We start from the raw sequence: 25,175 nt of genomic DNA, 5'->3' as shown, positions 1-25,175 counted from the left end.
CGTCCTCTCCTCACTTTCTTTTCTTAGCTCAATTGTTCAGCCATTTGGACCCTGAGCATGACACACACACACACACACACACACTCACAACAATCGGTAAGTCCCAGCCCCCAGCTGCCCAAATAGGAGCGCCTAAAAATAAGGAGCATGCCGCAACTGTTGCGCTGCCTGGGGTCTGACCAATCACTGCCCCATCCTCCCCGTAAACCGACCCCGACTCCTGTTATCCTTATGGATCACCAAATAGACTATGATCACAGAGGCTGAGTGACGTGGCCCGGGTCCTTTATATACCCATCTCTTTCCGCTCTCAGCATTCAAGTTAAACACGCTTATAGACAACTTCAACAGTGCTGCTCCAGCTCACCTGCCACGAAACTCCAAACTTTCAAACAGCGACATCCTTCAGAGGGTCATACTAGAGAGGAACGGTTTGTCAAGAGGGTGCCAATTAAAAAAAAGCGGACGATCAGCTGCCTTGCACGTTGTACATCGGATCATTTAATCCATCACTGTCCTGACATAAGTGGTTTCTTCGCAAGTACTTTCGAAAAATCTCTAGGCTGCTTTTAAAACTCCTCCAAGTTTGAACTTTCCTCCGCGAGAGCGCGCTTGCCATCGACCTGCTAAAGTTTTCAGCGCTGCCGAGCGCACAATTCAACACATAAGTGTCACCGAGGTATAAAAGTGGACACGGAAAAGGCCACCATGATGAGCAATAACTACAGCGAGGACCAGCTGCCTCCACAGTATTACCAGGGCACTGACTTTGGGGAAGAGGAGGACGACGAGATGCCAGCCACGGAAAAGGACTTGGCCGAAGACGCGCCATGGAAGAAGATCCAGCAGAACACCTTCACCAGGTGGTGCAACGAGCATCTCAAGTGCGTCAACAAGACCATCACCGATCTGCAGAGGGATTTTAGTGATGGGCTAAAGCTCATTTCACTCCTGGAGGTTTTGAGCCAGAAGAAAATGTACAGAAAGCACCACACCAGACCCAACTTCCGTCAGATGAAACTGGAAAATGTTTCTGTGGCACTAGAGTTCCTGGACAGAGAACGTATCAAGCTGGTTTCAATCGGTAAGTCACAACAGTTCAGTTGTAAGATGCAAACATGGTTAAATTAAACAAGTAATAAGATAATTAATTCATAATAGTTGACAGTGTGTGTTGATCCACATATAATGATAACAGGTGCCATGCTTTAATATTTAAGATTTGAGATATGACAATAACATCATTTCATACCTTTTATGGGTTTTTTTAGACTGTCATATCTTCACAAACACATACACATACTGTAGCTGCCCTGTTGATATGTTATCAATCCAGGTGACAGCCAGCAGCGAGATATGGCTTTCACAAGCCTCTGGGAATCTGCATTGAGCCAGGGGTCAACAGCTCATTGGAAAGTTGCTGCAGAGGTGCCACTGAGGTCATTAATTTGTGTCAGGACCAATAAGACCTAGTGTCTCTATAGTGTGCTTTAGTATAGCTTACTCCAACTGTTTTTTAAGCTAAGGGCTGGAAATTCACTAGGACTGTGCTAATGAGAATGACACAGTTTATACATGTGGACAGGGGTCACACACACGCAGGCGCAAACTCTTGTCAGGTCAGGGGTCAGAGTGACCTGCTGGGGCTCTTTGTTGACAGGCAAGTTGCTGTCTGGGGATTGGTCTATCTACAATAGCTGAGCTCAGAGTCACAAGAAAGGGGTCAACATGTCTAAATAATGCCGCCCCCCCCCCCTCCCTCCACCAGAGTGAACCGAGTGCCTTAAAACTTAATAACTGAGGAGAAACTAGTACCCTAATATGAAAAGCACAGAAGTGGTAAGATGAAGAATTATGGCTTAATTATACACCTGTAGACAACCCCATAATTCACACAGGAGAATAGTTATTAAATGTTTGACAGAGTATTTTTCTGTTTTGGTGACTAATGATCCTGCCACACACTTGAGTGAAATTCCCGGCATGACTGAGGCTTTGGCCGGTGGGCTGTGAAGGCCATAGTGTATCTGTGTGGACATGAGTGTGTTTGTTTGAGTGTGTGTGTGTGGGATGACACTGAGGGAAACTCTCAATGGCAAACTCAATCCTCAGGAGTCCTGCTGATCACAGGAGGGCAAAGGTCACAATCACAGATCTTACCTCAAGGGCGGCAGACTGTGTGTCCTCGGGATAGTGTGTCTTAATATGTAAATGTGTGTCTGGCACAGTTATCCCAGCCGTGCGGAGACACTCTAGGTCAGACTGCTTTGACAGAAACAGGGCGTGATAACAGAAGTCCTGGCATTTTACGTTCTAGCACCTTCTCCCTCAATGCAGCTCTGGTGGGTGAATACAGCCCTCTTAAGATAATGACTCAGTCTCATTACAGTGACCCAGTGATAATAAAAAAGTCACCACAAGCTTAGTTGCACATGTGTCACACTGTGTAACTGGAGACCATCTGATGGATGTTTCTTTGACCACACATTTGCCTTTAAAGCTGGACACGGTGGGATCAAAACCACACTGTGCCATTTTGTACCACCTGTCTTTGCCAGTCAAATGGTGACTTGTCAAAAGTTACCCTCTGATAGGGGCTACAGATCTATGAAAACATAAATAATCTCAATAAAATAGTATTGTGATAAACAACTGACATCAATGTTCCTCCCCTATTAAAGTCTTACTGAATTAACTGGAATGTAACACACCGGATTAGCTGATGAAACATTAAAGTCTAGCACTCCTCAGAGGTTATCTGGCTTAAATGGCTGAATTTCTAAATGAGAGTGGGTTTAAATGGCTTATTTGAAAACTTTTCCTCTGAGAACTTCAGGAAATGAGATGCATGCACGCTGTCAATGAATCTAATCTCCATCTATTTGATTTATCACATTCTGGCACTACAAGTTTTGGAGGTAATTGAAATCCAAGTGATATTTATGCAGAGAGGGATCCACTTCCACATATCCTCAGCTGTCACTGTCTTCAGAGTACCATTGTGACTGGATGACAGATTGTCAGGGGTCCTCAGCCAGACAGCTGTCTAGGAGAAAGGGGCTCGGGGGAAGCAGTGAGGAGCATTAGATTCCTGTCTCCTCAGCAGTCAATCATCATTGTTTATATTTCTACTCAGAATAGGCTGGTCAACTCTGCAGAGCAGCAAGGAAGGACTTTTTTGATATAATACACTTCTGTATCAATCTTAGTTCTCCATTTCTTATTTCTTAGCTTTGGAGTGTGATCAGGGACAGCAATATACATAATTTAAACCATTTCACTAGTAGGTTGCACAAATCACAGAAGGATCCATAAACAATTACCTATGAAATACAGCTGGAAGATGCAGGATACTTCCAAACACTGTATGACATTATGTGAACTTCTGTAAATTGTAAATCCTCATGAACTTTGTTGTCTCTACTGTCCAACTACAGATAGCAAAGCCATTGTGGATGGAAATCTAAAGCTGATTCTGGGTCTTATCTGGACTCTCATCCTCCACTACTCTATCTCCATGCCCATGTGGGATGATGAGGATGATGAGGAGACTAAGAAGCTGACACCCAAACAGCGCCTGCTTGGTTGGATACAGAACAAGGTGCCACAGCTGCCCATCAACAACTTCAACCGGGACTGGAGGGATGGCAAAGCCCTGGGAGCTCTGGTGGACAACTGTGCCCCAGGTAAGAAGCTTGTAGAGGCATCAGCTGAGTCTACAGGCCGGGCAGTGTAAGAGCTGAGTCAGAATACGTGCAATGCCTGTTGAGAGGCTTGTTGTATATGGAAGTTTTCCTTGGTTGCTATGGGGGTAGGGGTCAAGCATGTGTCAGTCAGTGTATTTGAAACAGTATCAACTTCTCAAGAGAATTTGTCTCCTTTGCTCCTCATCTCCTCTCACATACTGAAACACATATTCACACACACACACACACACATCCAGATTCAGATTCAGACGTCAGCCAGTGTAATCTGTCTCTGGAGACCAGGTAGTGTCAGTGGGTTGTAGAGGGGCTACGGATGGCTGAAAGGACGTCCCTGCCAGCTGTCCCACAATGACTGAAGCTTTCATTCTCACTGTTTCGGGCCCTGAGGCCCAAGCCTGGCTTTAGTGTTTATAGCCTCGCAGCTACACAACACCCCCAAATTTGGGCACCATTCCTCCTCTTCTGTCAAGGGGGATGCTTGGCTATGCATCAAAATACGGAGTGATCTGTCACAGGGAGGTGCCTAAGCCACAGATCCACGGACTACAAGGCCGCAATTTGAGTCACTGCCAGTTTAAGCTTCCAGTACCGAACATTAGAGAATCCTCTCTTAGCTGTGCTTCGCTGAGTGAAAGGTGGAGGAGTAGCCAGAGGAGCTTAGAACGCCGTGTTTAACTGTGTTTATATGAGCCATGGATCTGAGGAGACGCATCTTTCAAACACTGTGCTTCAGCACTGACCATACAAGGTTCTGTTGTTTCATCAGCTAGTACCAAACAGCAGAGTAACTGATGAAACTAGCTCTGCTCTGAAACTCAGATGCTTTGCTTTTGATTCAGACACAAAGATGCAAAACAAGTTAAGTTGGCCAGACTTGGAAGAAACCAATGTTCTAAATAAAAGCCATATCTGGTACAATCTCTGTTAGTATATCCAGTATGTTCTTATACAACTATTTATGTATGTACTATGCATCTACTAGCTATGGTTTTACTCCAAAGCTGACGTCACTTTGAAGAGCAGTGATTTCCCAGAGTAGCATGCTGTAAGGCCCACCCAGTTGACAGCTTTATAAAGGCAAATCTTTATTTCTATACTGTCACTGTACACTCCCTCCTAGCCAATGCAAGTAAACTCAACACTCTTAATACTGTGGTCCTGTGTCTATATTAATTAGATAATAGTATTCTGTGATGTGCCTGTATGGGCCTTTGAGTGAGTGGCTCACTCCATTGCCAGCACTAATCCAATTTAGGCATTAGCAGCACGGACGAGGCTAGCTTTAGCCCCATTGAAAGTGCCAGAGTGTCTGTCGAGGTTGTTTCTTTTGAACAGTCAAGAGAGACCGTAATAGTCACACATACTGAATTCACAGGAGCGAAGCAGTGTGGGTAAGGTCATGTGATGTTGTAGTTGGAGGTGTTCTAGAGATAGTAGTGACAGCCCAAGTGGACTTATTATCGCAACCACATTGTAACTGAACTTGTGCTAGTCTGTGTAGAATTTTCTAATCGTCCTGTTTGCATTCTGTTAGGTTTGTGTCCTGATTGGGCGGATTGGGACCCAAACAAGCCTGTGCAGAATGCCAGAGAAGCTATGCAACAGGCTGATGACTGGTTGGGTGTGCCTCAGGTAAGATGCATGATAGATGTCAGTAAAAAAGTGCCTTTTTTTTGCTTTAATTAAGCTGTGTGACAGGTGGGTGGGACTGGTCTCTTCGGATGATACAACAAGAAAAGGGAATGTCTTTCGTGTGTTTTCTAATTGGTAACATAGTTTATACTCAGCGGATAGACATTCAGTAAGCACCAATCATCTCCAAGCAGTTTAAAGCAAGTACCAAGACACATTTTCAAATGCAAACATGCCTTACTACATGCACATACGCCTGTGAGGCAACGCTGAACTGAAAAAAAGGAAAGACTGTGTACGGAGCCCAGTGTTTTTCCAGGGACATCATGCTGGAGGGTGTCATGAAATATTAATTACCCAGCTCACTTCTAATATTTCCATTTACTTTATTGTAGCTCTCAGTAACTGAGTGTGTAGGAGTTTTATTTGGTAGATTCGTGGATTTGTGGAGGTGTGAGATTTCTTAACACCTTCCGAGCCCGCCACTGAAACAGAGGTGTAAATATGCCAACGCTCAACAGAATAACAATGTGAACAGAGCAAGAGTGCAATATTTCCAGTCCCATTTGTAAGACTCAGAGTCTCCTTATTGTAATGTGCACTATGCAGGTTGTTTACTTGTTTGTCTAAGACACAGGGCTAGCTATTCTCCATGAGGCTTAGCATTGGCGAGATAGCCGGGGGTGTATGTCATGGCTCTGCAGACCTGGGGGCTGGATTCCAGTGTGGTGGTGTTAAGGAGATGTGGGAGAGGTCTGGCTCAGGATAAATCCCCCCTGGCTGGCTTATTGAGGGCAACAATCCTTAACCCTGCTGTCCTGGGGTTAAATATAACTAGCGTGGCGCATGGCTTTGTGCCACTGTGTGATAGACAGGCAAACAAGTGCTGGAAAGGAGAGAGGAGTCAGAGGTGGAGGGAATAAATAAATTTAATCCTTGTTAAATCCCATTGCACTATGCTTAACATGGGAAAGTTGAATAAAGACTTAACTATACAACTGTTAAAAATGACACTTTGACAATTAGACATTAGACATTAGCGTTTTATGAATATGATTGTTGCAGAAAGTTGCACAAAAACTAACCTTTAATCTTTGTGTTTACTATATTTTCAATTCAAACCCAGACAGATGTTCATTCAGAAACCTCAGCCATGTTGGATGACTAATCCTTGTTATACTGGTTGTCTGACTCCACTTTAGGTGATTGCACCTGAGGAGATTGTGGACCCAGATGTGGATGAGCACTCAGTGATGACCTACCTGTCTCAGTTCCCGAAGGCAAAGCTGAAGCCTGGAGCTCCTCTCAAGCCCAAACAGCTTTTCCCAGACAAGGCCAAAGCCTATGGACCTGGTGGGTAGCCCAACAGTGTCAATGCACCTGCACGGTTCACAACAGTTCCTATTAACTGTATGAATGCATAATCAATATTGTTCGCCCTCATGGGATTTAATGCAAAAGCAGTGACACACATAACTTTATGGGGAGCTTTGTGCCTTGTAGATGTCTTGGTACTGTCAAACAACTTTATTATACATAATCTGTGTGTCATTTTCTGGCCTGTTGCTAATAATGTGGCATTGCCCTAAACACACCTCAACCCATGTCTCTGTATTTATATTACAGGTATTGAGCCTCATGGCAACAAGGTGCTGCAACCAGCTGTATTCACTGTGGATACTCAGGAAGCCGGCAGTGGTGAGGTCCTGGTCTATGTGGAGGATCCTGAGGGACACAAAGAGGAGGCAAGTTATAACTGAAACAAGAGAACTAGCCAACTCAGATAAATCCTAGTACTAAATGTAGAAATGTTTAAGTTTAACATCTTATCTTTGATCCAACCCTCTCTTTACTTTGCCTTCTTATTTTCCAGGCTAAAGTTAAACCCAACAAAGACCCAAAAAGAACCTACACTGTCACCTACGTTCCTAAAGTTGAAGGTGTCCACAAAGTAAGCCCAAACAGCCTTTATTGCATTATTGCTAACTTATTGATATACATTATGTCTGTACATGAACACGGACAAACTCTCTATTTAAACATGTTTTAAATATGTCTCTTTCCTTTACCAACAGGTCAAAGTGCTATTTGCTGGTCAGGACATTGACAAAAGCCCCTATACAGTGAATGTGGCCAAGGATATGGGTGACCCCAGCAAAGTCCATGCCAGAGGACCAGGTCTGGATCCTACAGGGAATGTGGCCAACAAAGACACCTACTTTGACATCTACACAGCTGGTAAGAGCGGAAAATACAACCACTCTACATACTGACATGTAGACATTTGACCCACAGGAATGTGATCTGATGAAAGACTTGCATCCAAAAGAATCACAGCCACTTCCTCAGAGAGCCTAAAGCTACAACTGCGGCTACTTTGTCCTGTGATAACTTATGTTTTTTCTGTCAAACTCAGGTGCTGGTAATGGCGACATCAGTGTGATCATCATTGATCCTCAGGGCAAAAAGGACACAGTGGAGCTCACCCTGGTGAATAAGGGTGACAGTGTTTTCCGTTGCACCTATCATCCCATGCTGGAGGGACCTCACACCATCCATGTGCTGTTTGCGGGCCAGGAGATCCCCAAGAGCCCTTTCACTGTCAACATCGCAGAGGGTGAGCCATCTGTCTGTGTTGTAAATTACTGTCAGACAAATCAGATTTCTTAGCATGCTGTTAGTGTCAGGGTGACCTATCCATCACAATCCACAGTCATCTTTATTTTCCCTGGGAACAACCACCCAGTACAGACCATAACCCTTCCTATTTGTCATTTCTAGCTTTACCCGTTGCTCCTCCCATGGCAGCTCCGCTGCAGATAGTCCCTCAGTCAGTGCGCACTCCTGCTGGAGCGAAGGGTGGAAAGGGGGCTCCCCCCCCAAAACCTGGCCGCCCAAGTTAGTATGGTCTGCTGGGAGGAGCTGGTGCCTTTTGCTCAGGCGGAGCCCCCAAACTCCTCTCTATGTTGCGCCCTGTACATGCCTTTCTGTGCTTCCTTTCTAAGATTAGGGTGCCCGGGCTACATGCCATGCTTGGTCGCCTGTGCCATCTTCATGCGGCCTGCAGCTTGATGGTTCAATTTCAGAGAGAGATGAAATGCAATGTTGTTCAGACTGTCCCAGTTTGCATTTCCTGTCTATTTTGTTCAACTCAGTTAAATATCTTTGCTTGTGCCGTTGACATGTTTGTTTTTATTGCATCTACATTTGCATCAGCCAGCATTCAGTTTAAGCCTGCAATCAACATTTCTGAGTGACTGACTGAAATGTTGCCAGATGCTCCCTCGATGCTCTCAAATGTGTCAATATCCCATTCAATATACTCTGTACTTTGTGTTATATGTGCTGCAAATAGCTTCACTCTCATTTACAGGTTCTGCCTGTCAACTTTTAAGGAATCCCATTTGAATTGAATGTTTTAATGTCTGCTACTAACATTGCTGTCAACTGCTGGCTTCTCTTAGTTGCCTTTTGCTGTGCTAAATATTCTCCCTTTCACATTTGTTGGTATTCCTTTCAGCCATGAACCCAAATGCCTGCAGAGCTACAGGCAGAGGCCTTCAGCCTAAAGGCGTGAGAGTGAAGGAGGTTGCAGACTTCAAAGTTTTCACCAAGGGAGCTGGCAGCGGAGCACTGAACGTCTCAGTCAAAGGACCAAGTGAGTCAGACAGCTCTCTCTTCTCTGCAGCACTTCTCACTCCTCCTCTTACATTTTTGGAATTATAGATCGGAAGAGTTGCATTCAGATAGGCATATGACAAAGCACCAAACAAAATGCATAAAATGTCTGTTCAACTTGATAAGAATCCATATTTATTTATTAATCCTCAGCTGGAGCAGAGGAGCAAGTGAAAGTGCGAGATGCAGGAAATGGTGTGTATGAATGTGAATATTACCCCCTGAAGCCTGGCAAATACACAGTCAGCATCACCTGGGGAGGCCAGCCCATCCCACGCAGGTAGAGTCCTGTTGATGCCTTCAGATATTCATTAACAATGCACATTCACTTTTACGATAGGTAATATTGTGTGTTATGTACTTTGGTATTATTGTTTGCTGCAGCCCCTTTGAAGTGGAGGTGAGTGATGAGGCAGGATTTCAGAAGGTGAGGGCCTGGGGTCCTGGTCTGAAGACTGGCATGGTTGGAAAATCGGCTGACTTTGTAGTAGAAGCCATCGGCACCGACGTTGGAACTCTGGGTAAGTCATGGACCAGTTATGTGCACTCAGGAAACGAAAAGTGAAATCTTTTTACTTTAAATCTGAAATCTGAATATATCAATATCCCCTTTGCTCAGGCTTCTCAATTGAAGGCCCATCTCAGGCTAAAATTGAGTGTGATGATAAGGGTGACGGCTCCTGTGATGTACGCTATTGGCCCACTGAGCCTGGCGACTACGCTGTCCATGTCATTTGTGATGACGAGGACATCAAGGACAGCCCCTTCATGGCCCACATCCTCCCCGCAGCCAATGACGTCTTCCCTGAGAAGGTAATTCCCACTAATAACAGAATTACAGAGCATATATATAAGAATAAAGCATCACGATGCTCTGTTTTTACTATTTTCTTAATAAAATACATTAAAATGTGTTTTTGCAGGTGAAAGCTTATGGTCCAGGTCTGCAGCCAACTGGCGTCACTGTGAACAAACCAACTGAATTCACTATCGATGCCCGGATGGCTGGGAATGGTCAACTCAAGATCTATGCACAGGTATGGAGAGCACCAATTTGTGAAACCTTCATTTTTTATTCATAGGAACACATCATTTATATTGCATGTGAGTGCAGACCAGAGCTGACATGCTTTTGTATCCACTAAGGACGCTGAAGGATGCACCATCAACATCAAGATCACTGACAAGGGAGACGGCACATTTCTGTGTGTGTACACTCCTGTCAAGCCCATTAAACACACCATCATTATCACCTGGGGTGAGGTCAACGTGCCCAATAGCCCCTTTAGGGTAAGACACATGCAGATGTACACACACACACACACATGCACAGAAAATATGTCCATTTAGTCGCTTTCAGAATTAAATCTAATGATACTTCATCAAATATAGACAAAGCATGAAGACTGCAGCAGTTACACTTGAACAAATTGCTTCTGCCTCAAGTACATTGTGAATTCATTAGGTGCTGGTTGGAGAGGGTTCTCATCCAGACAAAGTCAAGGTCTATGGGCCTGGAGTGGAGAAGACGGGGCTCAAGGCTAACGAGCCAACATACTTCACTGTGGACTGCAGTGAAGCTGGCCAAGGTGAGCATGTATGAGGAGATGATGTGGGTGGTTACACTTGAGCACACTTGAACAATCGAGAGTTCAGTTGATGCTTAATGAAATTAATGCTATATTATGTGAATGTTGAAAAATATAAAGCACAGAAGAACAGTAGTAAAGTAAGTAAATCTGTGCAGTCGGGCTGCCAAAGCTGAGCTAAGTTATTTGAAATGTATAAAATGTGCTTAAAAGAGAGCTCAAGGCAGTGCTTCTATTTATTCTGATCATCTACTTTTGAATGACCTTTGTGAACTATGCTCATTGCTATGCACCATTAGGGGACATCAGTATTGGAATCAAGTGCGCCCCAGGGGTGGTTGGCCCTGCTGAGGCAGACATCGACTTTGACATCATCAAAAATGACAATGACACCTTCACTGTCAAGTACACTCCCCCTGGTGCAGGACGCTATACCATCATGGTGCTGTTTGCTGACCAGGTAAGAATACAGTTTCCAGTGCAAGAAGGACTGATATGTTATGTTACATCACTTCTGGGATGATTTTTTTTTGTTTTCATCATTAATGAATTTTTTTTATGATTGGCTTTGTCAGGAAATTCCCATCAGTCCATTCAAAGTCAAAGTGGATCCTTCCCATGATGCTGGCAAGGTGAGAGCAGAGGGTCCTGGACTCAACAAGACAGGTGAGATTCTTTAAGAACCAGAATTGGTTGCACACTAAATTTATAGATATTTGTATTTGTAACAAACACCCACTTCAATACTTAATGTCATAAAAATGATTTGACTAGGATTGGTAGCGCTGACAAAAGATGTGTGTTTCAGGAGTGGAGGTGGGCACTCCAACCCACTTCACCATCTACACAAAGGGAGCAGGCAAGGCCAAGCCTGAGGTGCATTTCGCAGCATCAGGCCCGGGAGAGGCAGTTCGTGACTTTGAGATCATCGATAACCACGATTACTCCTACACTGTCAAGTATACCGCTCTTCAACAGGTATAGTAGGCCTCTGTTTGAAGTCCATTAACATTAGAATAGGATGCAGAAATTATTCACAATAACACCCCCAAATCAATTTATATTCATTCCTCTTGTGTTTTTTCAGGGTAACATGGTGATTTCAGTGACTCATGGTGGAGATCCCATTCCCAAGAGTCCCTTCCACATCACAGTGGCTCCACCTCTGGATCTTGCAAAGGTGAAAGTGGAGGGATTAGACACCAGTAAGTTAAAAACATTGTACTAAATTATTGCGTTTATTATATAAAGTTGTTTGGGAAATGTTGTGGTAATGATTGTAACTAATGCATGAAATGAAAACTGAAAAATGCAACAGTTTAAATGTTTCATGTGAATTTTTCTTGCAGAAGTTGAGGTTGGAAAGGATCAGGAGTTCACAGTTAACACAAAGGGCGCTGGTGGGCAGGGTGATGTAGGTGTAAAAATGACCTCACCCTCTGGCAGACCAATCCCATGCAAGCTGGAATCAGACAAAGCCAAAGGCACTCACAGTGTGAAGTATATTCCCCCAGAGGAGGGGCAGTACAAGGTTGATGTCAGCTATGATGGCAACCCGGTGATGGGAAGCCCCTTTGGGGTGGAGGCAGTGATGCCTGCTGATCCTTCAAAGGTAAAAGTTCATGAAACTTCATGTAGTACTTCATTTTCTACATATCTGTTTGGTTATTATTAAGTTATAAGTTATTAAGTTAACCTGACTGTTGCATCACAGGTTCGAGCCTTTGGCCCAGGCCTGAAGGGAGGCATTGTGGGTAAACCAGCTCCGTTCACTATTGACACAAAGGGAGCTGGTGCAGGTGGGTTGGGCCTGACTGTAGAGGGTCCCTGCGAGGCGAAGATTGAGTGCCAGGACAATGGTGACGGCACATGCTCAGTGTCCTACCTGCCCACAGAGGCTGGAGAGTATGCCATCAACATCCTGTTTGCAGAAAAGCACATCCCCGGCTCTCCCTTCAAGGCTGCAGTGCGCCCAGCTTTCGACCCCAGCAAGGTGACGGCTAGCGGCCCTGGTTTAGAGAAGGCCAAGGCAGGCGAACCAGCAACCTTCACTGTGGACTGCACCCAAGCAGGCGATGCTGAACTCACCATCGAGATTGTGTCAGAGACCGGTGCTAAGGCTGAAGTGCACATCCAGAAAACTGCAGAGGGAACCTTCTCTGTTACGTACATCCCACCTTTCCATGGCACACATACCATTACCATCAAGTATGGTGGCCATATGATTCCCCAGTTTCCAAAGGTCCTGCAGGTGGATCCGTCTTTGGACACCAGTGGAGTACACGTCTATGGGCCAGGAGTGGAGCCCAGAGGTAACAGAACACAAGACAAATAACCTATCCTTAAAATTAGTTAGCACATTATATTATTTTTTTTAAATGAATCTACAGAATGCACTAGCGCTAGGATTAGTTAGTGAAATGATCGCTTTTTGTTTTTCATCATTGTAATTTAAATATATATGGGTTTTGAACTATTTTTCAGACAAATCGATCTATTTTAAGAAAATTATAACGGACATTTGGACCATTTTCATTACTCAATTTCTAGTTGAAGCACTGTTTTGTACTATTTAAAGTAGTTTATAAATAGCTCATGATCAGTTTTACAGATTAATAATATCAAGACTTAAGTGATTCTTTTTGGCAACAAATCATTTCGAGGCCTTTTCTGTCTCCAGGGGTCCTTAGAGAAGTCACAACCCACTTCATTGTTGATGCCCGCGCCCTCAAAAAAGTTGGAGGAAATCATGTGAAGGTTCACATTATCAACCCCTCCGGCACCAACACGGAGAACTTCATCACTGACAAGGGAGATGGCACCTACAGAGTGGAATACACAGCATTCGAAGATGGTAGGAGCACAGACAAAAGGATTACATTATTTCATTAAACACTATTAATTAATGCACTTAAAGGATCAAGGGGTGGAGAGACATTAAGTGATGAAACAGAGATCTGTATCAAAATAGTGTAACATTTACAAACCTCACCTGCTGCAGATAAAAAGAGGTTTTGTACATAGACAGGCTGTCTGAAAGAGCACATACAGGCAGACGGAGAAATCACTAACATGTGCTTGTGTTGGGCGCCATTTGGGAATAAAGCAGAAGAGTGGGAAAAGTCAGAGCGAGAGAGAGAAGGAGAGAGGTATAAATACAGAATGATGCAGTGGAGCAATGATGTGAGGGGCAGAGAGCAGAGAGGCAGACAGGCTCTGATTTATAAATAGTGTGTTCTGGAACAGAAGCTCTTAACCAGGCAGGTATGTGTGCTGAAGACTGGCTGCGCAGAGCAATACAGCGAGGGAATGACAGGGGATATTAATAGAGACCACAAAGCAAAGAGATCACAGAGCATTTCTCCACCACCAGACATGCTCTAATATCATAGCAGTGGGGCTGGGAATCTGGCATATAGGCCTACTGAGAAGGCTCTGTCAGAAAAATGTTGTAACAGAATAATGAATAGGGAACAGATGTAATGCCTTGTACATTCACCAGAGCGTCTGCACTCTAGATGGCGTCTTTTATAAATAAACAGATGTTTATCTCCCTAAAAGGGAATTTGTCTGGCCCATAATTAAAAGCAAGTGGCAATGACAGAAAATATTTGCTTGCTTTGCAAGAACTCAGGCAACTGATGTACCTGTTTGTGCGCAGGAATGCACCTTATTGAGGTGATGTATGATGACGTGCCTGTACCCAAGAGCCCCTTCAGAGTGTCAGTGGTGGAGGGATGTGATCCGACCCGGGTCCGTGCCTATGGACCGGGTCTGGAGGGAGGAATAACCAACAAGTCTAACTGCTTCACTGTGGAGACCAGGTACTGTTGGATCACACAGTTACACAGTATGTGCACGTTTAGGTTGACAAGCTATATAATAATTTGTCTTGTGTCTCAGGGGCGCTGGCACAGGAGGCCTTGGCCTGACCATTGAGGGAGCCTCAGAGGCAAAAATATCCTGCAAAGACAATAAAGATGGTAGCTGCAGTGTGGAGTATGTCCCCTTCACTCCTGGAGACTACGATGTCAACATTAACTACGGGGGTCACCCAATCCCTGGCAGTCCATTCCGTGTGCCAGTGAAGGACCCAGTGGACCCCAGCAAGGTGAAGTGCTCTGGTCCCGGCCTGGGCACTGGAGTGAGGGCACATGTGCCTCAAACCTTCACAGTGGACTGTACGAAGGCTGGACAGGCCCCACTGGATGTCAAACTCTATGGCCCAACAGGTAAGGACACAAGCACAACTACACAAAGCTCACTCTAAACAGTAAATCAGGTAGTTGGTGATATGTCATTATTCCCATAATGTTTTATTTCCAGGTACTGTGGAGCCAGTTGGTGTTAAAAACAATGGTGATGGAACCCACACAGTTCACTACACTCCAGCCCAGGATGGACCTTACACTGTAGCTGTCAAATATGCAGATCAGGAAGTCCCACACAGGTAAAATATGAATATAGAAACCCAGAAAGCATGGCAGTATATGCAGATATTTCTTGATTAAAGTTCTGCTCTGTCTGGCTAAATGTAAGAAAGGAAAGTGTAGATCAGCAATATTCCCTCTCCAGTTCCTGTCTTTTGTAGGCTTGGGTTTAGTAATTATTCTTGATATTCTCTCCTTCATCCACAGTCCATTCAAGGTAATGTCTCAGCCTGGGCATGACGCCAGTAAGGTACGCGCCAGTGGGCCTGGTCTAGACACCAAAGGTGTGTCTGCCAGCCTGCCTGTTGAGTTCACCATTGATGCCCGTGATGCTGGAGAGGGACTGCTCACTGTGCAGATTCTGGTCAGTTAAGCTACAGTTACTCATAGATTTCCAGCATTTCAACCATAAGTCGCTATCTGAGATAACATGATATCCTCTACTGACAGGACCCAGAGGGCAAGCCAAAGAATGCAACCATTCAAGACAACAGGGACGGCACCTACACTGTTTCCTATGTACCTGACTCTACAGGCCCCTACACTATCACCATTAAATATGGAGGAGATGAAATTCCTTACTCTCCATACCGCATCCAGTCCCTGCCGACAGGAGATGCCAGCAAATGTCGAGTCACAGGTAAGGAAGCCACTGTGGACTCAAAATAGTTCTAATAAATCTAAATATTGTTATAGATTGTAGTTGTATCATCTTTTATATGTACTATATATTAATATCATGCTCTTTTTCTTTCCAGTGTCTATTGGAGGACATGGCGTGTGTAAGTAGCCAAGACTTCACTTTTATTTCTGTTTTATTTCTAGAAAATCTTCCAAGAATCACTGCATTTATGTAGCACTTATTACTCTTTGCCCTTCTTCCTCCTCTGGACTTAACAGCGAGCCTTCAGAAGCTGCAGACCTCCGAGGATACAGTCATCACTGTGGATGCCAAGGCTGCTGGAAAAGGCAAGGTGACCTGTAAGGTGCTGACTCCACAGGGGATGGAGGTGGACATGGATGTGGTCGAGAATCATGATGGGACCTTTGACATCTACTACACAGCCCCTGAACCTGGGAAATATGTTATTACCATCAGATTTGGGGGGCAGAACATCCCTAAGAGCCCCTTCCATGTGATGGTGAGTAGATGAGTATAACATCAAGGTGTACACACCTCTATGTGTGTTATATTTGTTGTGACAGCTAGTTCCATGAAACCAACTATTTTTCTGCTTTGACAGGCCACAAATGAGCCAGTTGCTTCCCCCGATACTGTGGATCCTCTCTTCCGTCCTGTTAACTTCCTCGTCCCCTTCATGCCACAGCAAGGAGAAATCACAGGTGTGACAAACACCATTCATACAGAAACAAAAGCACGGGCACACACACCTCTCAACAAAACCTCAAAAACCTGTTTTTTGGGTCACTTATATTTAACCACACTGTTGTCATTTCTAGGTGAGGTGCGGATGCCTTCAGGCAAGACTGCTCGCCCACATATCACTGACAACAAGGATGGCACCATCACAATCAAGTACCAGCCCACGGAGAGAGGCCTGCATGAGATGGACATCAAATATGAAGGCAACCACATTCCAGGTCAGCAACACACCACTTTATACGGATGGGGAATTGTTGAAAAACATGTCGTCACCTGAAATATTCCTAGATGTTAGTGATGCGGTCTGAAAAATGGTTACCATTCTCTGTCAATTTTACCCACTATTCTTTAAAAATAACCGTAAATGACTGAATCAAAATTACATATACATGTAGTTCTGAGTCTCATTACTGTTTGCCAATGATTATCTCCTACAGGAAGCCCACTGCAGTTCTTTGTGGATGCTGTGAACAGTGGACTGGTGACTGCTTATGGTCCAGGTCTGAGTTACGGCATGGTGAACAAGGCTGCCACTTTCACTGTTGTCACCAAGAACGCAGGAGAAGGTACAATAGCTCACATTTTTCAGGGATATTTGCAGCTGCACAGTGGATTTGTTGCAATACAGTTAATCTTTAGCAGAAAAGTAAGAAGCTTGGCCTTTTTTCTCCTTCTCAGGCGGTCTATCACTGGCAGTGGAGGGTCCATCTAAGGCAGAGATCACCTGTAAGGACAACAAAGATGGTACCTGCACTGTGTCCTACCTGCCCACAGCTCCTGGAGACTACAACGTCATTGTGAAGTTTGACAACAAGCACATTCCTGGCAGTCCCTTTACTGCTAAGATCACTGGTGAGGAAATCAATCACTTCTCCCATAGACTGACACCATAAATCAGGTTTTAAGGGTTAACAAACATCTAAACCACCTTTTTCAATGTTAAGGGGATGACGCCATAACCAGGACATCCCAGCTGAATGTTGGTACAGCGGCTGATGTGTCCTTGAAGATTGCAGAGACTGATCTGAGCTCTCTGACTGCCAGTATCAGAGCTCCATCAGGCAATGAAGAACCCTGCCTGCTCAAGAGACTGCCCAACAGACACATTGGTGAGATTTCACTCTCCAAGAAAAGAAAAAAAACCCACAGGAATTCAGTAATGAAGATAAAACATTGTTGGATTCATCTAATGCATTTCAATGTTATTTTCTCTGCTTGGTTCTTTTTCTTGAGTATTTTTCCCTCTTATTTTTTCTCAGGTATCTCTTTCACCCCTAAGGAGGTTGGTGAGCATGAAGTGAGTGTGAGGAAGAATGGCGTGCACGTGGCAAACAGTCCTTTCAAAATAATGGTTGGCCAGTCAGAGATCGGTGAGGCCAGCAGAGTCAAGGCGTTCGGTAAAGGCCTGGTGGAGGCACGCACTTTTGAAATGGCTGAATTCTTTGTGGATACAAGGAATGCAGGTAAGCTTTGGAAAAATGTTTCACGATTCATGGCTAGAACAGTCGAAAAAGCTACAAATATTTTTCCAACTTTTATCTGCTTCTCTCTTCCCTTTAGGTTATGGAGGTCTAGCATTGTCAATTGAGGGTCCGAGCAAAGTGGATATCAACTGTGAAGATGTGGAGGATGGGACGTGCAGAGTGACCTACTGTCCAACAGAACCCGGAAGTTACACTGTTAACATCAAGTTTGCTGAAAAGCACATCCCAGGTTAGAATCTTTTGCTTGGAAAATGTTTGAAGCCTTAAAATAAATTACTTTATGTTTACTGTATATGCATTGGTGCCCTGCAGGAAGTCCTTTCACAGTGAAGGTGACCGGAGAAGGAAGGATCAAAGAGAGCATTACCAGGAAGAGGCAGGCATCTTCTATTGCTTCAGTGGGCAGCACATGTGGCCTTAACCTTAAGATCCCAGGTGAGTAGTAGCCAGTCAGAAGTAGTTACAGGATGGTCAACCATCTTTGCTTACCTGTAACGTTAAAAAAAATGAATCGAGACTCAGCCAGACCTGTAATCTCACTTGTATTCTCCTTCCTCTCTGTAGGAAACTGGTTTCAGATGGTTTCTGCTCAGGAGAGGCTGACCAGGACATTCACCCGCAGCAGCCACACCTACACCCGCACTGAGCGCACAGAGATCAGCAAAACCCGTGGTGGAGAGACAAAGAGGGAGGTACGAGTGGAGGAGAGCACCCAGGTGGGCGGAGGAGGAAGCCCCTTCAGAGACGTTTTTGGAGACTTTCTGGGTAGAGAGAGCCTCAGCAACTTCGCCGGCATCACTGCCAGACCTGAAGGTAAACAACCCTTTTAGACTGTAAAAACCTGTACATTTAAATCTTACAGTGTCATTGCAGTATTTCTTTGTTTTAACCAACAATATCTGCTATGTATCTTGCAAAAATGTCTTAATTGTATCTAACCTGCTGTGCCGCTCTGCCTCACCAGTTGAGAGTGGCTCTCAGGCCATGACAGCTCAGGTGACCAGCCCCAGTGGGAAAACGGTGGATGCTGACATAGTGGATGGAGGAAGCAGCACCTACAGTGTGCGCTTCATCCCCCATGAAATTGGACCCCACACTGTCAACGTCAAGTACAGAGGTCAACATGTACCTGGAAGTCCCTTCCAGTTTACTGTGGGGCCCATGGGAGAGGGAGGAGCACACAAGGTCCGTGCAGGAGGTCCTGGCCTGGAGAGAGGCGTGGCTGGAGCACCAAGTAAGTTCACCCTGTGGACATATGATCATGTAAATACTTAAAAAAGTGTTTCATGAAATGTCAATTCTTGAGATGAACCCTCTGTATCCTTCTTGCTAATCTTTGTTTCACCTTCTCTAGCTGAATTTAGTATCTGGACCAGAGAGGCAGGTGCTGGTGGTCTGTCCATCGCTGTAGAGGGGCCAAGCAAGGCTGAAATCTCCTTTGAGGACAGGAAGGATGGTTCCTGTGGTGTCTCCTACGTAGTGAAAGAACCAGGTAAAACTTTTCCTCATTTGTATGTTTTAGCAGAGTGTGTCGATGCAGTTTATTTGTCTCTTATCTGTTCAATGTTTTTGTGATTCTTCCACACTTCTTGCAGTTCATTTTATGGTGAAATTAAATAACATGTCTGCTTATCCAGGTGACTATGAGGTGTCAATCAAGTTCAACAACGAGCACATCCCTGACAGCCCATTCATCGTTCCGATTGCTACACTGTCAGACGAGGCCCGCAGGCTCACTGTCACAAGCCTTCAGGTAAGATAAGACACACACATGCAGAGAGTTGACAAAAGCCACATAAATTTGTCACACCTAAGAAAATGGGCTATGAAAATACTTAAGAAACAACACATTCACAGCCACAAAGTATCAGAGTTAAATAATAATCTTCATGTAACATACTGTATGAGTGGTTGTAGATGGTTCTCTCTAATATCACTTTGCCCTTGAAGTGTAATTGAATGCCAGTGTTGGAGCAGTGTCCAGAACTATAATACTGTGATGCTGGCCAGTGATGAAGGGCTGGATTAACTGTCCCTTGCTAATGTGGGGCAACACAAGCTGTGCTATGTGTGGGCTGTGTCAGTTACTCTATGTGATTGTGTTTCTGTCTGAGAGGAAGAAAGAGAGAAAAGAGTGAGCAGAAGATAAAGACTTTAAAAGATACCTTTGACAGCTCACAATATTGGCATCCTCACTTCACAGATGCTTGTTTTATTTGCTTTCACAGTTTCCATTACAACTGCCAACAATGCTTAAAACATGCATTTTTAGTTAAATGAAACACCACTTCAGGGTGCTTTTCTACCAATTGAAGCCAGGTGAAGTGCAATATCAGACCAACATTTCAAATGTCACGCTATCTCTTATGTCTGGTAGGACTGCTCATCCGCCTGTAGGGCAAAAACACTAAACGCCTCGCTATAAACTCTGACCTTTTCTGCCTCTCACACCCAACCGCTCAGTCTATTCTCGTTCAGGCATGATGAGTCACACACTTTGTGTCCCTCGAGGTGCAGTCACACACACACAATGCACGTACTCACACATATTCATATGTTTCCCTGTCTTTTTTAGGAAAAGGATTTGAAGGTAAACCAAGAAGCCTCCTTCATGGTGCAGCGAAATGGGGCTCGAGGTGTGGTAGATGCCAAAGTCCACACTCCAGCAGGCTCTTCTGAGGAATGCTATGTCACTGAGCTGGACAGCGGTATGCACCAACCTCAACTTTGTAGCACAAAGTGGAGTTCAGAAGACAGAGTAATATTCAGAAAATAACAAAAGAAAGTAACATATCTATGTATGTTTTCAGACAAGAGTGCAATTCGCTTCATTCCACGGGAGAATGGAGTTCACTCCATAGATGTCAAGTTCAATGGATGCCACATTCCTGGAAGCCCCTTTAATGTGAGAGTTGGAGACCCAGGGCTGATTGGAGACCCAGGCATGGTGACTGCACACGGCCCTGGACTGCAAGGAGGAATCACAGGTACATATCACCCCACTGAATATTATTATTACTGTTTTCCTTAACTTGAATTCAATATTCACATGTATGAGGAGTCCTTTCATCATCTCTATCCATTTCTGCATTTCTTCCAGGTGTAGCCTCAGAGTTTGTGGTCAACACCTGTAACGCAGGCTCTGGTACCTTATCAGTCAACATCGACGGGCCATCCAAGGTCAAGATGGATTGCTGCGAGTGTCCCGAAGGCTACAAAATCATCTACACACCCATGGCACCCGGCAACTATCTCATCACCATCAAATATGGCGGGCCACAGCACATCGTGGGCAGCCCTTTCAAAGCTAAAGTGACAGGTCTGCTTGACAGTCATTCTCCCATCTGATCTGTGTATCTTAGATCACAAGTGTCTCGATTATGAAACAAATGTTCCTCAGAAAAAAAGTGTGGAAGTCAAGAAAATGTTATGTCACTCTCACTCATGCTGCTCAGTGTACATCTTACATAAAACTGTCTTTCTCTGGCAGTACAGTAATATATTCACATCACCACTTGCTGCATACAAATGCCTTTTTTTTTATTAACGTAACATAAAAATACTTTCAAGATTGAAAAGAACTCCCATGAGTCCTGGAAGTTCACTTTATTTGAAAGTAGCATGAAATATGTTTGCATTTGAGCTCAGGCACTAGTCCACTTCCTTGCACTTTTTCGAGGAGTGAAACTCTCCCCACAAGCAGCAGCATCTTTGCCTCTCTCATATCTTTGTCAATACTGAGTGTGTTATGTAATGTCTGAAATGAGCCATGATGACATTAGATAACCTTCCTCTCCTCCTGTCTCTCTCTCTGCTGCAGGCACCCGGCTGTCAGGGGGACACAGCCTCCATGAGACATCTTCTGTCTTGGTTGAAACGGTTACCAAATCCTCCAAAGTGGGCGGTGCCTACAGCTCGTCCTCCTCCTCCACCACCTCGACCAAACTGACATCCGATGCCAGCAAGGTGGTTTGTCGTGGAACGGGGCTGTCCAAGGCTTTGGTGGGACAGAAAAACAATTTTACAGTTGACTGCGGCAAAGCAGGTGAGACCATACGGAGCAGGTTACATTCATATGGTGAATATAACATGTACGAGTAAAAGCATAAATCACACACACATAGTTTCCACAGACACTGTAGTTAAAGCACTATTACATTGATATGTTTGATTTGTTGCTTGGGGGCAGTGGAACATGCTGTAAATACAACATTGACATATTATCACCTTATAAAGTTTTTGTGGCAAATGTGTTCGCATTATAGCTATCCAGCAGCCACTGAGAAAATGTAGCATTAACTTGAGGTATTTCTGGCCATCTGGCAGATGTGAGTCTAATATTCTCCTTTTAGTTCTATTTGGACTCCACAAACTACTGAGGGAAATATCAGGCAATTTGCATGCTAAATACTCCACTGTGTTGACCAGCTAATCACTAACTAATGCCAAACATTAAGTAACCATTAAAGTTGCAACCTGTATAACCAAAACAATGAGCTAAAAGATGCAAAAAGGTTTTGCAGAGCTGAGGTGAACCAGAGGTGAAAATTCTTTGTGGGTTTGTCACTATGAGTGACCCCTATCACATCACATGTAGTCCTTTAATCCTTTGTTAACTCAATGTGAACATTTTGATTAGTGCAGCTTTAAGCCTACAAAGCCACACACCTGTACAACCTTTGTACACCATAATCATCAAATCCCCCTCTCACTGCTCTCGTCCAGGTACCAACATGCTGATGGTGGGCGTGCACGGACCACAAACTCCCTGCGAGGAGGTGTATGTGAAGCACATGGGTAACAAGCTCTATAACGTCACCTACACCGTCAAGGACAAGGGCAGCTACACTGTCATTGTTAAATGGGGAGATGACAATGTCCCCGGGAGCCCCTACAAAGTGGTTGTACCCTAAAATAAACTGCACCACTGTCCCATTCTCCTCCACTGACCCACCACCTTTTTCTCATCATGTTCACGCGTCAACCAAACTCCCCTGTCCTTCCTTTTTGCCGCTGCTCTTCGCTCTTCAATGGATATACTCAACATGCACTAAAACCTGCAAAGACATTTGCTTTCAGTTTTCTTGATGACTGACGTCTTCATGACAGATTATGTATTGTGCCAAAGTTTTGTATTAACTCCAGAAATGACATTTACAAGAATGCATTCACTTTCAAAGTGATGTAAAGGCAACAGCGTGGTTTACGAGTCTTTGAGTGATGATGGTTAAATGTTTTGCTCAGTAAAATTTCCCTTCTCCTCTCTGTTGTGTAGTAGTCAAACGATGTAATATGTGAATGTTAGACATTGGAGTAATCAACAGTATTAAACAGTGTTAAAGTGTGATACAACATGGTTTTGTATGGAATGAGAAACTGACTTTTTTGTTATATTAACCTATTTTTGGTAAGTCTTTGCAGACCTAATAAAGATTTTATTGCTAACTTTCCAGATGAAAGTGATTGAATTTTTTCTGTGATAGATTTCTCGCAGTGCTGGCAGAATCGTGACTAGTTCAGCAGCAGGCATTTCTTACTTTTTAGATTTTTATAGTTTCATCATGCTGCTATTTATCGACCACTGCTGGGTCTTCCATTTGAGCAGCATCACAGATGGTCTCAGCTGAGTATCTGATCAGTATCAAATAGTTAGTTAGATTTCAAGGCTTGCAATAGTTTGGTTTAAAGGTTCAGATTTTGAATCTCCTATTGCCCTTTATTGAAATATATAAGACATTTACATTTGACATCAATTTAACATTACTGCATTGATAAAATAGTCTAGGATACTCTCTGTGTTCTCATTTACATCCTGTACTTGTCTAGATGCAATCACAAGATGGCAGCATAGTCAAGCTCTCCTCTATATCTATGTCTCAAGCAAATATACCAGAACAAAATCTCCATTGTTCCCAGTGAAGATTAACTACACCGTCCTCAACACAAGGGAGCCTGTGGAGCGTAGAATCCAGAGGCATCAACTTCCATTGTATGTGTAATTAATCCTGTTGGGTCATAGATGGAACACAAGTGGTTTCCGTTGTGGCATCCTTATGGGGGGGCGGGCAGACCCTGCTGAGGCACAAATCAACCAGAAAGAGGGGATGTTCGGCCTTTTGCTTGTGTGTGTTCTCCTGCACACACAAACGGTCCCATAGTGAGTCAACCACCCTGCCTCCACACACTGACACACACTACCAGCACCAATACCATTCTTCACAGAGAGGAGCCTATAATTAGGTGCTAATTTTCTCTGGTTCCACTGTGACACGATGCTGGGGGCCATGGCGAGGCAAGACAGAGAGAGCGGGTGCATTTGATGAACAGTGGCGAGAGCTTGACTTCAGACCATCTGGCCAAGTGGCTGGTGCTGCCCGCTGCTGCCCATGCTGACGTTGGGACCAGGGCAAGGCCCACCCACGTCAGTCTGTCCTCCCCGTCCTGCTCCTCCAGACCGGGACCCAGGCGTCTGTCCACCACAACATGTTTATCCCGAGTGGCTGCCAAGTGAATCACAACTGTGTTCAGGATACAGCTCCTCTCAGTGCAGACAGCAGCGATCAAGCAAGCAGAGAGAAAGAGAGAGAGGAAGGATAGAGAAGGGAGCGGGGGCAAAGAGAGGAGAAGAGAGTGTAGGAGGAAGAGAGGGAGAAAGATGGATTAGAGGAAGAGAATGGGATTAAAAGAATCCAGATGGAAGAATGGGAGACAGACAGGCACACAAACACACACAAAAACACAGAGAGAGACAATCAAAAGTACATTTGAAACAACGTTAAAATCACACAATGCATATGAATCAGCGGCTGCTCTGAATTCATTTGGAACATGCTAATGCAGTGTATATCTTAAGCTTCAAAGCAATCATAAATGGTGGACTTGGTGAAACGGGTGATGAGTTATTAATTCTCTTCTAAAGGGGATCAATGGAGGGGTGGGGGGTTGCCACGGAGATGCCTCTGTCTCTCTTACATCTCTCTCATCCCCATCCTCACTCACTGCCTCTCTTTCTCTCTCTTACACACACACACACAGAGGAATCTGGATTATGTTAAGAGTAAAATTGTGTAGAGGCATGCCCCCAAAAGCTTTTGAAGTTGGTGCTCGCAGGGCAAAAATCTCATTCTCTGGCGTGCCCCATATCATGCTGACTCCTGCTCTGTTCTCTCTCTCTCACTCTCCATCTATTCTGTTCCAGCCTCCCCCCACCTCCCTCCCTTACCCCAATTTAATTTTTCCCCCCTCTCTCTCTAAATTCCAATCAATCTAAG

The 25,175-nt window shown here is 44.4% G+C and overlaps 1 protein-coding gene across 2 annotated transcripts; it reads left to right on the top strand.

The window, feature by feature from the left end:
• Positions 1-264: 264 nt before the first annotated feature.
• On the top strand, positions 265-23,354 carry LOC122985459 (filamin-C-like). Of its 2 annotated transcripts, XM_044356134.1 has the most exons (47): positions 265-1,084; positions 3,438-3,686; positions 5,242-5,339; positions 6,542-6,692; positions 6,966-7,084; positions 7,213-7,290; positions 7,415-7,577; positions 7,756-7,956; positions 8,121-8,237; positions 8,860-8,997; positions 9,171-9,297; positions 9,402-9,538; positions 9,637-9,830; positions 9,941-10,054; positions 10,164-10,307; positions 10,483-10,606; positions 10,906-11,066; positions 11,182-11,272; positions 11,415-11,584; positions 11,694-11,811; positions 11,956-12,218; positions 12,321-12,918; positions 13,287-13,460; positions 14,268-14,430; positions 14,510-14,838; positions 14,933-15,056; positions 15,244-15,400; positions 15,487-15,676; positions 15,795-15,818; positions 15,937-16,178; positions 16,281-16,380; positions 16,498-16,638; positions 16,858-16,986; positions 17,099-17,272; positions 17,365-17,529; positions 17,680-17,883; positions 17,981-18,133; positions 18,217-18,339; positions 18,469-18,717; positions 18,869-19,138; positions 19,259-19,396; positions 19,542-19,657; positions 20,480-20,612; positions 20,715-20,891; positions 21,005-21,223; positions 21,725-21,949; positions 22,630-23,354. In XM_044356134.1, the coding sequence occupies exons 1-47, from the start codon at positions 709-711 to the stop codon at positions 22,815-22,817; spliced, it is 8,238 nt and encodes a 2,745-aa protein (XP_044212069.1). In that variant the 5' UTR covers positions 265-708; the 3' UTR covers positions 22,818-23,354. The 2 variants fall into 2 exon arrangements, with proteins under 2 accessions (XP_044212069.1, XP_044212070.1); XM_044356135.1 differs by lacking the exon at positions 8,121-8,237 and having other exon boundaries at positions 266-1,084.
• Positions 23,355-25,175: the final 1,821 nt, after the last annotated feature.

The sequence above is a fragment of the Thunnus albacares genome, chromosome 7 (assembly GCF_914725855.1).
Source record: "Thunnus albacares chromosome 7, fThuAlb1.1, whole genome shotgun sequence".
Lineage (NCBI taxonomy): Eukaryota > Metazoa > Chordata > Actinopteri > Scombriformes > Scombridae > Thunnus > Thunnus albacares.
Note: the sequence above shows the minus strand (reverse complement) of the source record. Positions and strands in the feature narration are given on the sequence as shown.

Excerpts from the sequence above, each read along its gene's own strand:
- LOC122985459 (XM_044356134.1), top strand. The coding sequence starts at position 709 with ATGATGAGCAATAACTACAGCGAGGACCAGCTGCCTCCACAGTATTAC. Across the intron at positions 12,919-13,286 it reads GCCAGGAGTGGAGCCCAGAG|GGGTCCTTAGAGAAGTCACA; the intron begins GTAACAGAACAC and ends TTCTGTCTCCAG. Across the intron at positions 19,139-19,258 it reads AGGCGTGGCTGGAGCACCAA|CTGAATTTAGTATCTGGACC; the intron begins GTAAGTTCACCC and ends CACCTTCTCTAG.